Here is a 13,832-nt window from a genome sequence, read left to right on the forward strand (position 1 = left end):
GTACTGTAGCAACTGATAGAAATCTCTGACAAACATCAAATAAAACTGCAAAAGTTATATTTTATGGCTTTTCAGCGGATCTATACATATTTTTTTGGATTTTTCATTTTTATATTGTAAAAACAAGTTTACAAAATGTCAACTCTGTGCTCTTTGCCTGCCTACCGTGTTCGAAAAAAAAAATGTCTATGGTTAGGTGATATGTCATATCAACAAGATAGATTTTCTCTGTAGTATTTTGTTGTTCAACAAAGTTATTTATAATGTTTCTGGCTACATTTGATTATGGAAAGTCACCAAACCGAATATGACAAGGACGGTTTCTTGTCTGACACGTTCTGGAGGAGACCACAGCGCGCGATTCCGGGCAGACCTTGTCAGCGAGTCGGAGGCGGCGAGGTTATGTCTGGCTCATCGTACCAGCAGTTCCAGGCGTCGGTGAACGACGCTTGGGACCTCGGCGACGACGACATCATCTCGGGGATCGCCGACACCAAGATATCACGGGCCATATCGCAGACTGCCGCTTTAAACGTGATCAATTCTCATAGGAATAGTAGTAAGAACGTAAACAATAGTGACGTCAAAGTGGAGACTGAGAATGTGAAAAGTGAGAATTCTACGAGTGGTGTGAAGAAGAATGAGAGTAGGAGAAGTGTGGGGGCGGGGGCGAGCTCAGGGCCGATGCGGTACCCGGGGCGGCCGCGGCCGGTGCGGCTGTCAGCGCTGAGCTCGCGCGAGGAGAGCAGCGAGTCCAAGCTGGAGCGCTTCCAGCAGCTGCATGAGAACGCTGTGGTGGACCTGAACGAGCTGAAGCAGCTGAGCTGGTCTGGTATTCCTGTAAAGGTCAGTTAACTGCAAGTAGCACAGTGATGAGTCACTGACTTAATTACTTGTACAAACCACTGTTAATTGGTCACACTTGACTGAGTGTATGGGACTTGAGTGATGTACAACTTAGCTTGATTCACTGATTTTATAAAAGTGTATTTGATGCTTTGTAATGTGTAACCTTAAAGATTTAAGTAGTCATAGATACATAACCAGGAGGATCAAATTGCTGCATCCCATCATAGCATGATAACATGAAAATACCCAATCTGATAGAATCATACATTACTATATCCTTAGCTTAGCTTAGCTTAGTTACCAATATTTATAAGCTGAATTAGGATTATTATTTTAGTTTCATGTAACTTATGTTTGTAGAGGAACCAAAAGAAGTGTCAGGATCGAAGCAAATGGTATTCCATAGTCTCCGCTTACCCCAGTGGGAAATAGGCGTGAGTTTATGTATGTGTATGTTCATGTAATTTTTAATAGTACCTCTTAAAGCCATAGTTATGTTGACATGTTGTTTATTGTATGTTTTGTTGACTTTAATAAATTAATCTCAGCTTCGAGACTGCCCTCAAGATCATGTCAATGTGACAGTTCTCATATAATAAAAACAGGGACTTGAGCAAGATCTTGAGGGCAGTCTCAGCTGAGATTAGTTTATTAATACCACCCTAAAACCAAAATATGTTAACTTAACCTAGGTACTTTCTTGGTTTAGCTTCTGTACTTTATTGTTTCTTATCTTGACTATGTTTACATAGTTACATAAGAAACAGTGAGGGGTAAAGTTTGTTTGCAATGCCTAATTGGAACTTAGGTGTGCATGTCCTTGCTTATAATAAATCAATAAAATAAAAAGCATTTATATCAGGCCATAAAAAGTTACACAAATTACACACAGACTACACAATTACATTACACACAGAGAAATAGAAGCATATCACAAGAAAATTAATAAAAAATCATTATAAATTATACCATTTATTGTTAAATAAATAATAAAAGGTACGCATATTAAAAGGTTAGGTATGTGGAATTTCTCTTCCAACTTTATATTTCAAATCAAATCAAACACTTTATTGCACAGAACTTAATTTTAACAATCAGACATAACACACTGATGCAGTACAACTCGGTTGGCCTTATTGCTCTAGAGCAATTTCTTCCAGGCAACCACTACCAGGAAACAAACATTTGACTAGATTTGGATGCTTGTTTATAGGTATTTCCCGGTAAGTGAGTTAAGTTTAAGTTTATTTATTTCACACACATACATGTTCACAAGCTTTTTACTTAATGCTACATAGAATAATCATTCAGTGATGTAAACAGAATTGGTTTATGGTGTAAAATTAACAATTCAGCTTTAAGGTTATTACCCTGCCTCTTAAACTAGGATGAACCTGTATCTTAAGAGACAGTGTTATTCAGTCACCCAGCATAAAAATAGTGGACATGTTGTTTTTTTGTAATTTATAGCTTCATATAATGGGATGAATAGATTAAATAAAACTCCAATATTTATATATATATATAAATAACAAAAAAATATTATTGTTATTTTTCTTGGTTTAAAATACAATCAATCCACGTCTCGGACGGGACTTGAACCCGCGCCTCTTGTCAAACCGGGACGAGTGTGTTAACCAATACACCACCAGGTCCTCTTGTCCATGTCCTGTCCAGGGGCCTGTTTAATAAAACTTACAATGATAATTTGATGTACATTGCGGAGTGTGTGATCACGAATATTTTGCAGTTTCATATTAGCGACGTAATGTACATCAAATTGTCATTGTAATTTACAATTGTAAGTTTTATTAAACAGGCCCCTGGCCGTTTTATGTGTAGTATTATTCCTTATTCTGCGCACCAGGCTCGAGCTGTAACCTGGCGCTTGCTTGCCGGCTACCTGCCCGCCAACTCGGAGCGGCGTGCAGAGACGCTACAGCGCAAGCGCGCCGACTACCAGCACCTCGTGCGCCAGTACTATGACGCGGAGAGGGATGATGATACCTACAGGCAGATACATATCGATATACCGCGCATGAGCCCGCTTGTCGCGCTCTTTCAGCAGATCACTGTTCAGGTACATCCATCTATTAATGTACCCTTGTTAAGGGCAAATAAAGTATTTCTATTTCAGGTTTGTTACCATCTCATTTTATTTTAAGTTATATCTGTCATTTTCTTATCCGCCGAAAAGGAAAGGGACGGGTAATCGACAAGCATAAAATTTATGGAACACACATCAATTTTAAGCACAAATCTAAAACAACCGTCTAAAAATTTTACATTGGCCAATAACCCGACAATAATGTTGATAGCACACGTCAAAAGGTTTGCATACATTTTTAATTCGCCCAGGTTATTCATTCATTTACTCATTCTTCCTAAAATTAAGAGTTGACAATACAATACAAAACAAATACACTTTATTGCACTAAAATAAAAATAAATAATGTCAATCATCCATCCCTTTCCTTTTCGGTGGATAAGAAAATGACAGGTATAACTTAAAGTAAAATTAGGAGTTGTCCGCAGGAATCGGGGCCATTATTACCTATAAGCTAATTTAGGGCCTGCGCAAACGCCGGGCGGCGTCGTGTGCACCGGTGGCGGCCCTAGCAAAATACTTGTGATGCGGGACCTCACAGTGGCATCCTTCAACCCCTTAAAATACAATTTTTTTCGATTAATTTACGGCCGATAAATTTACTTACTTATTTAATTTTTTTTTAAATGTTTTGCAAGAGAAGTGTGTCAGGATCGAAGCAAATGGAATTCTATAGTATTCTCTTACCCTGGTGGGAAATAGGCGTGAGTTTATGTATGTATGTATGTTTAAAAATGTTGTTTATAACCATACTTAAAGAAGCATTTATTATTTTAGTAATGTAAGAGTAATCGTGATGTGACTCATGCCAGGGGCCTTAGGCGGATGTGTGCGTTACCCCAACAAGAAAGTATCTCCTAGAGTTATATGAGTAGAACGTATAGTTGGTGCCTTATCTGCTGTAAATGTGCCCCCACATAAAAAATGTGTGCCCCCTGTCGTTTCGAAAAAAAATCGAAAAAACGATTCTTGCTGGGGTAACGTTTTTCTAGCAGGAAAATTCTAAACGAATGATCGGAGAGAGAAAAACTGTGCATGGCCAGATAGCTTATATGTGTGCCAAAATGTGCCCCCAAAAATAAAATCTGTGCCCCTTAAGATTTTCGAGATATTGCATTTCCTGCTGGAGTAATGTTTTGATGAATAGTATATCTCTAAAACCATTGCATGTGCCCCTGTAGAATAAACATACGCGAGTAGCTCTTAATGTGTGCCCCTTTGTGCCCCAATTAGATTTTAGAAAATATTTATAGTTTTCAAGTTATCGCGGTTTTATGAAAACCCGAAAAAACATCGCAGCGCCTAAATGAGACAAGGCATAACTTCGCTGAAAACTGTATTCGGTCTTTCTTGACGCTAATAATAACCATACAAAGTTTCAAAAATGTTCATGCATGCGTTTTTGAATAATCTTGCTAAAAGTAAAAACGATGGTGTCATAACTTTGACGGCAAAATACAAGGAACTGGCACAATCCCAGATGTGTAGGTGTAAACCAAAATCTTGTGCCTTTAGTCAAAAATATATGGTGAAAATATTGAGCTTCAAATGTTACGCATTAAGTAAATATAAACAAAAAACCAAAATATGTAAACAACGGCTGGTTATCCGACCAAATCTGAATGACTACTAAAAAGCGACGGATTCATACATATCGATGACCTTCTTTACTTTACTCACTAACCGGTTCACACGTGTTGTGCTGAGTACACTGAAGTAGAAAAGTAATAACTAATAAAATAAAGTTGTTATTGGATTATATTTTAATAGCTGTTTCTATGACCTTACACATGATTAAGTACATTTATAAGAGCCATTTTCAAATAAAATGTACATGTGACTAACATGCTCAAAATCGTGACCAAACTGTTTTGTGACATACCTGTATTTTTATACTAATGTAAATAATAATTTCCACATCAACAAGCTGTTTCATTTATATAATCACAAGGTGCATTTAATATATTTTTTAATTAGCCCACAAAACTTTTGAACGCGACTGTAAGGACAACAGCTTAGGTATAATACGTCCAATAAAGAAGGTCCTCGTTAAGTATGAATCCGTCGCTTTTTAGTAGTCATTCAGATTTGGTCGGATAACCAGCCGTTGTTTACATATTTTGGTTTTTTGTTTATATTTACTTAATGCGTAACATTTGAAGCTCAATATTTTCACCATATATTTTTGACTAAAGGCACAAGATTTTGGTTTACACCTACACATCTGGGATTGTGCCAGTTCCTTGTATTTTGCCGTCAAAGTTATGACACCATCGTTTTTACTTTTAGCAAGATTATTCAAAAACGCATGCATGAACATTTTTGAAACTTTGTATGGTTATTATTAGCGTCAAGAAAGACCGAATACAGTTTTCAGCGAAGTTATGCCTTGTCTCATTTAGGCGCTGCGATGTTTTTTCGGGTTTTCATAAAACCGCGATAACTTGAAAACTATAAATATTTTCTAAAATCTAATTGGGGCACAAAGGGGCACACATTAAGAGCTACTCGCGTATGTTTATTCTACAGGGGCACATGCAATGGTTTTAGAGATATACTATTCATCAAAACGTTACTCCAGCAGGAAATGCAATATCTCGAAAATCTGAAGGGGCACAGATTTTATTTTTGGGGGCACATTTTGGCACACATATAAGCTATCTGGCCATGCACAGTTTTTCTCTCTCCGATCATTCGTTTAGAATTTTCCTGCTAGAAAAACGTTACCCCAGCAAGAATCGTTTTTTCGATTTTTTTTCGAAACGACAGGGGGCACACATTTTTTATGTGGGGGCACATTTACAGCAGATAAGGCACCAACTATACGTTCTACTCATATAACTCTAGGAGATACTTTCTTGTTGGGGTAACGCACACTAGGCGGATCATTAATAACCCCGAAGCCAGGGTTTATGAGGTTGGTAATCCACCTTACAACCCATACGATAGAAGTATTGTATGATGAACTAATCAGCGTTGCCTTCACAGGTGATGTTCGAAAGAATCTTGTACATCTGGGCAATCCGTCACCCCGCGTCAGGCTACGTCCAGGGCATCAACGACCTGGTCACACCCTTCTTCATGGTCTTCCTGCAAGAAGCCGCCCCGGGCGAAGAGCTGGACAACTTCCCCCTCGACAAACTCTCCGAGGAACAGAGGAATGTGATTGAGGCAGACTCCTTCTGGTGTTTGTCCAAGTTTCTCGACAGCATACAGGATAATTACATATTTGCGCAGCTTGGGATTCAGTATAAGGTGAGTATTTGTCTATTTTATTGGGGCCAGGCCAAGAGTGCTTTGAAACCAGGACCTGTCAAATCTGCAGCTTTGGTTAGCGGACCCTGTGAAAACTGGATAACGCTAGAGAAATGATGAGATCAAGAGTACTCCAAACTGCCGAGGATGCTTATCCATGCCTCTTCCACTCTTATCAAAGTCTTAAAGTATATTCATTAATTCCTTTTTTTTTCGTCGTGACTTATTGTAGATTTAGGCCCTCACTAAATGCAATCCCGACTCGAGATCCCGCGAGATTGGAAATATCAATCCCGCAAAATCCCCAAATTTTCGAGATCTCGTCTAGTTCATAAAAAAATGAAAAGTAAATGGCTGAAAACGATGAAAACTGTCTCTTTGTGATAGCGAGGTTAATTATAACAAAATATTTTTTTTAAAGAAAACAAAAACTTTTGTTCATAAATATTACTAATTAAATAATTAAGTTTTCTTTGGAAATAGCATAATCAAAACAAAAAGTATAACAAGGAGATTCGCCCAATCCCGTCATTCTCGAATGGGATCTCGTCATATTATGGTTCGGGATTGATCCCGGAGAATGACACGAGATCTCGCCCGGGGATTGCATTCTCTAGCTCTCACTCGGTACAAAATTTAAGACAACAGGCCTAACGGTGTCCAGTGGGCGCGAACCTCGGCTCAGGGCGTCGTCTGAGAGGATAATATTTGAAATAATTATTCGACCGTAGAGGGACGATAGCGATAAGCACTGAATGAGAGAAATAGATGGACTTGGACTGAAGTACAACATTAGAATTGATTTTTTTGTTTTATAGCACTCTACCGTGCTCACAAAACTCACAAAGAGAAAATTCGAAAAAAAATCTGCCTCGAACGGGCCTTGAACCCGCAGCTCTTGTCAAGCAGAGACGAGCGTGTTAACCATTACACCACCGGGTCTTCCTCCTGTCAATTCTTTCGATCTATGTATCGTCATTAAGCTGACGAATTTTATCGATTTAATTTTCTCTTTGCGAGTTTAAACAAAAATCATTGAAAAACCTATTATGTTCCCGTACAATAGTACTTATAATATTTACCGTTAAATTACGGTGTTAGTTAAAACAAATCTCATTAAATGCTAACCACAAATGGGAAATAACAACATTATAAGGTAAATATAGGCGTGACTTGCTTCTGTCCATTTGATTACAATATTTTGGTATTTTTTCCCTATTGCTTGAATGTACTTACACGAGGGTATAGGAATAACATTATCACTAATTTAAGAGCCATGCTCTTGTCGGTGTAGCATTCTCCATGCTACTTTTTTAGGGAAAAATAGGGCAGCGGTTTCCCTCTTGGCTTCCGCCCCGCAGTACTCTGTCTGACGCGATTTGGATGGCGCCTAGAGTAGTATATTCAGAGGTGCAGGACAGGAGTCCTAGTACGGCTTTGAAATAGACTACTCTAGGAATAACATAACAAACATAAATATTTGTTGCTTATGTATGTATTGCGTTTTTTTTTTTTGACGGTTTGTAGGTTTTCCTCAAATAGCATTAACTATTAAGGGAAGTATTCAAACTCATAAAGTCGATTCGAGTGTCCGTTCTATGTGTTCGTTATCTCAGAACGTCCACCACCACCTTAAGAACATTCTAATGAACATCCTCTATGGTTTTTGTAATTGTTTTGCAAAAAAATTAAGTAATGTTATTGTCTTGTTTTTGTGTGAGGCGTCCTTTTATAATTAAAAATTTCTATTCAATTTATCACATGTAGGTTTTTCTTTATTCTCTGTTAGGGGGCCAAAGCGAGCGATTTTGTGTGAAATCGCAAACAAACCCTCACTGTATTTCCGTAGGGGTAGGCAGAAGTGTATAGTATATACACCCAGTCCTCGCCAGCTGTTGCAGTCCCATATAAGATGGGGCGCGCCTGAATCATATTGGGTTTGGACTTCATCACATTACCAATAACACACCGGCTGGATTACAACTGGAATATAATCGCAGGTGGAAGGCAAAAGCATCTGAGGCGATTGAAATTGCCGCAATCGGGGCCCTAGGAATCTGAACATTTTATGATTTCATGTGTGTGGAGCTGTGGTAGTCCAGCTGGTAGAATGCTTGCCTCTCACTTTGAGGTCGCAGGTTCGAATCCAGCACAGGCCTAAACCAATAATAAAAGTTAATTTCGGACTTATAAAAACATCCATATTTGTTAGTAACATTACAAATTTATATCTAGTATTAGTAACAAAGAAGTAATCGAGGCCGGTTGGACCCCCCATGGCGACTGTCGAATTGGTTTTCGAATTCATGGTTGGATCATAAATGACTATCACGTGCTCGGCGAAGGAAACCATCGTGAGGAAACTTACATTCCCAGGAAAAGAAAAGCATTTTCGGAGGTGACATAACCTGTATTGGGCTGGTTATCCCTTCGCGGGTTGGAATGTCAGACAGGCAGTCGCTTCTGTAAAAAACTGGACCTGTTAAATCATCAGGTTAGGCAAGCGGACCCTGTGACGCGGGATAATGCTAGGGAGATGACGACGTGTGTGGTTGCCTAGAAGAAATAGCTGCATGATCTGATGTCCATTGTGCTCAATAAAATATCTATCGATCTGAAGCACTCATATTTCCTTACAGGTAAACCAATTGAAAGAGCTGATCCGCCGCATAGACCTGCCTCTCCACGAGCACCTGCAGAGCCACGGCGTCGACTACCTGCAGTTCTCCTTCCGATGGATGAACAACCTGCTGACGCGGGAGATCCCCCTGCCCTGCACCATCCGCCTCTGGGACACCTACCTCGCCGAATCGGACGGGTTCGCCATATTCCAACTGTACGTCTGCGCCGCCTTCCTCCTACACTGGAGGGAGAGGCTCATGCTGGAAAGAGACTTCCAAGGACTCATGATATTACTACAAAACGTCCCCACACAGAATTGGACAGACTCAAACATTAGCATGTTAGTCGCCGAAGCGTACAGGCTCAAATTCGCCTTCGCCGACGCCCCTAACCATCTGCACAACGCAGGCAAGTCGGACAGATGACATGGGTTGTCCCCCTGATATGGCTCCTTTACAAATCGTCACGACTGGATTTGGCAGGGTAATGTCTCCGCTACGCAAAGGATTCTGCTAACGAAGTGAAACGGCCTAATTTAAGTTATTGTTACGATGCCTTGAGAATGTTAAATGGAGTTTGTTATGATTATAGTGGAAAAAAAATGGCGGTAAACGAAGATGTTCGATTTTCAAAAATACGCCGGCAATTCTGCATTGTGTTCGGTTTTACGTTGTATCAGTTTTGGCTATCAGTGATTTGATCCATTATCTAACCCTATCTTAATTTAATTCAATAATCACTATAGCGTTGTCAATGTTAAGGCTTTATTATGTTGCCATCGTGTTAAAGATACTACAAATATACAATAATTGATAATACATATGATACATTAGCATAGGATATTCAAACAACTAATAGGTACAGTCATGAGCAATATCATGTACACACTTTAGAACCCTGTCGCACTATCATATTTGACATTTAATGAGGGAACGGTTTAAATTGTCAAAAAATTTAATGTGACATGGTTGCAAAGTGTATACATATTAGTACTCGTGACCGTATGTGATTGTCGCGTTCGCCCTTAAGCTGAGTGTCCACTTGAGCAGAATTGGAGGAACATATTTTTGGAGACTGTCCTAGAAGTCAGAGGAGAGATAATAGTTTACCATTAAAAAAAGATAAACAAATGACGGATTGGCTGATTTAGTGAACGATCTATACCGCTTAATTGGACTCACAGCTTTATACTTCAACCCTCACTAAAATAATACTACGAAGAAGGCAGCTACACGCGAAAATTCTAAATAATTACGTCCCATTATTTATCCACGTTTTGACTTCCGTTTATGTACTATTGAATTTTATTTCTATGTTATTTTACTTAATAATATATTATAGTTAAATTCTAGTTTATTTTTTTGTTTGTGGCGGAAAATGAAACCACTATTGTCAAATCTCCCATATCATAGGGCAGGGAAATTTATAGCATATTATACATTGCTAAAGGTATATTATTAGCTAGAGATAGGTACACAAAAATGAAATTTTAAACCGCACATGCCGATTGTACATAAAATGTAAAATTTGTGTGCTATATGGAAACTTTTGTATGTATGGTCATATATCACAATAAAAATATATCTTATATCTGTATTTTTATTCATGATTTCTACCATCACCCATCTCTATATTGAAATATTTAGACGAGCGTCTATTATTTTCGTCCCTAAACGCCTACAACTTAAAAATAGCAAGCGCAGCGTAACATCGCTGATGTGAGAAAATTCGTTGCTCTCCACAAAATATCTGGCGCTTTTACACAAAATTGGCCGGTGAGGCGGCGACTTTGACCCTGGACCTGCGCAGTAGACTCCGACGTGGCCTTGACCTAGTACCGGCAGTAGCCCTGTGACCTCCAGTCTGGAAGTAACCATTTTCATGGTCGAGGAAGAAGAAAATTGCCCTCTAAATATGAATCAAGTCTCATAGTTTGCTGATTATTACTGAAAAGAATCGAAAATACTAAATGTGCTGTGTGACGGGGAAGACAGCTTAACATGGAACTGTAAGGTTAGTGATAGAGGTTTAAGTAGTATCTGGTATCAAAACATTTGTAATTTGCGTAGGTAGACACACGCTTCAGGAACTTTATCAAATTAAACTTTCGATAACAGCCTTTTTCTTTACGTCGGCCTTTTTCAGAATTCCGCTGCACAAAGTGCTGTAGCTGTATTCAAAATGTTAAAATTGGCTCATTATATCGAAATTGAACAGTTTTATAAGAACAGTATTATAAAAAAATAGCAGCCTTAAGTGGACTTTGCTTTTTCATTGCTTTTCTTAACACAAACTTCCACACAATTGAACAGGATTTTATTAGATAATTATTTGGGGTTGGATGAAAGACTAGTTTTCGATAATACTGTGGTAGTGGTAGTTAATGGAATCTCAAGATATAACGAATTTTACCTATAGTAAATAAAAGACCAAAAAGATAACAAAGCTTTTCGTTTTCATGTAGGTACCTAAGTACCGCATAAGTACGTACATGCATGAGAGCTTTTATATAAAAAAAAACTTATTCTAACGTAGGGGAAGGTCTTATCGTTAAGAGCGATCTCATCCAGACAACCGGTAGATGAATTAGTACACAATACAACGACAGTGTAGCGCGCAAATGTAATTGAATTTGGGTACAGAAGCGACTGCCTGTCTGACCAAAGAGGTATCTGAGCAAGCCCAATACAGGTTAGCTCAGGATGTTTTTCTTCATCGCTGAGCACGTGATAATGTTTTGTTGGCCCGTGCTGGAATCGAACCTGCGATCTTACAATGAGAGTCAAGCGTTTTTCCAACTGGCCTACCACGGCGCCAATTTATTTTTTCTTATTCACTAAATTTTTTTTTTAACTTGCTGTTTTTCTTACTCAACGCCTGTTAATAATAGCGTGATTAAACGCGTAAATATGTTTATGAAAAAAGTACCTACCTTAAATATTTATTTCAGTTATTTAGAGTTACCTACTTAGTAGGACCACAAAATTCTTCGTAAGTAAACCGAAAAAATTAAAATGTGGTTTTCCTGATGTGATTGTAGGGAATTGTCTATAAATAAATAGTTGACCGTATTCAGGATACTTACATGATGTGTATTATGAAATACATATAGGAATATACCTACCTAACTATCTATATCTGAATTAAAACACATAATAACGGGTTCTTACCGCGTTTAAATAAGAGATATGAGACTCCCAATCCCGTTCCGTTCCGTTTTCCTGAAGAACCCGTTATTGTGTGTTTTAATTATGATAATAACCGCGTAAACCTAAAACAATGTATCTATATCTGATCTGCTTCATAGTGTTACAGGGAGTGCCACTCTATTAAGTAAGTAAATACTAAAACAAGTATAACTTTATTTACTTAACATGAGAAATTATGAACATTCTGTTGTGTGTCTATGCATAATACTTAGTTATTAGTACTTAAGTAATATTGAAGAATAAAGGTAATTGTTTTCTCTCAAAGTAAATTGTGGTAATTAACCTCACTATCATAAACAAGCAGTTTTCATCGTTTTCAACCATCCTAACTTTACATTTTTTTTATGAACTAGATGAGATTCCGAAATTTTCGGGACGATCTCGCGGGATTAATATTTCCAATCCCGTGGGATCTCGAATTTGCTATTTAGATTCTTCTATTGTGTGGGTTACCAACCCCATCAACTCTGGTGTCAGGGTTACTATTGAGCCGCCAAAGGCCCCTGACGTGGCTCATGTCACGACTACTAACTCACATCAGTAAGTAAGTAGTAACCGGGACCAACGGCTTAACGTGCCTTCCGAAGCACGGATCATTTTTCTTTCGGACAATCAGGTGATCAGCCTGTAATGTTAGCCTGTGATTTTAATTTATTATTACATACCATAAAGTACAGTCATTTGTAATATAATGTACCCACTTTAGGACTCTGTCGCACTAACATATTTGACATTTAGTGAGACTTACTTACAGTTCAATTTGTCAATAAAATTAATGTGATGGGTGAATTTCAACAAGTCTCATTTTTTTATCATTTCGGTGAGATTTTTTATTTTAATACTTTTCTTCACATATTTGACGACAAATAAAACTTTAACCTATTTTGAATTATGTGCGTGAGTGGGCATCAAATACGATCGAAACTTACTGAGATATTTAAAATTGAATTTTTATGAGTCCACTGAAATGATAAGTACCCACTGAAATGATATAAATATACACCGAAATGATATAAATGTACACTGAAATGATAATGAGTCCACTGAAATGAAAGTAACCCACGGAAATGATACAGTCAAGAAAAATTGTGCTGCTTAGCTAGGGTTCCGTACAAAGTGAAGTTCGATTTATACATAAATAGCCTATATACGTCCCACTGCTGGGCACAGGCCTACTCTCAATTAACCGGGGGAGAGGAGGGTATGGAGCATACTCCATCACGCTGCTCCACTGCGGGTTGGTGGAGATCGATTTATACATTCTTAGATAAATAGTTCAATACTTGCTAAATAAAAAATAGTTTAATACTATTTACTAATAGTAATAGATTGTTGTTCGTTTCTTTCATCGAGCAATAAAAAATGCATTTAGTTGTTGTCAATATGTGGAGCCGTGGTAGCTAATGGGTGGGTGGTAAGGTAATTCATGTTTAGATCAGAAATGATTGTCACATGCTCAGCGGTGAAGAAAAACATCGTGAGGAAACACCCACATTCCCGAAAATTCCATTTTCGGTATGTGACCTAATGTGTATTGGGTCACACACGATTCACAAGATCCTCTCTGAGAGCACTATCATCTCTGGTGCTTACGCGTGCATTGGACATGTATCTCTTTGTCACTGTGCTATCGTCTGCATGCCTAAAGATACCGGGCATAATCAGCAGATCATTGATAGGAAAAACGTGGCGGAGAGAACAGATCCCTGAGGGAGGCCGGCATTAATAGCATGTAGATCAGACAAGCACCCATCAACTACTACCCGAATCAATCTATCCCTATCTATCCA

At 38.3% G+C, this 13,832-nt stretch overlaps 1 protein-coding gene across 1 annotated transcript; it reads left to right on the plus strand.

Moving 5' to 3' along the window:
- The first annotated feature begins 202 nt into the window (after positions 1-202).
- On the plus strand, positions 203-10,421 carry LOC126376253 (TBC1 domain family member 22B). The gene is made up of 4 exons (XM_050023552.1): positions 203-846; positions 2,717-2,929; positions 5,945-6,211; positions 8,851-10,421. Exons 1-4 carry the CDS (start codon positions 286-288, stop codon positions 9,256-9,258), a joined length of 1,449 nt encoding a protein of 482 aa, XP_049879509.1. The 5' UTR covers positions 203-285; the 3' UTR covers positions 9,259-10,421.
- Positions 10,422-13,832: the final 3,411 nt, after the last annotated feature.

The sequence above is a fragment of the Pectinophora gossypiella genome, chromosome 20 (genome assembly GCF_024362695.1).
Source record: "Pectinophora gossypiella chromosome 20, ilPecGoss1.1, whole genome shotgun sequence".
NCBI lineage: Eukaryota > Metazoa > Arthropoda > Insecta > Lepidoptera > Gelechiidae > Pectinophora > Pectinophora gossypiella.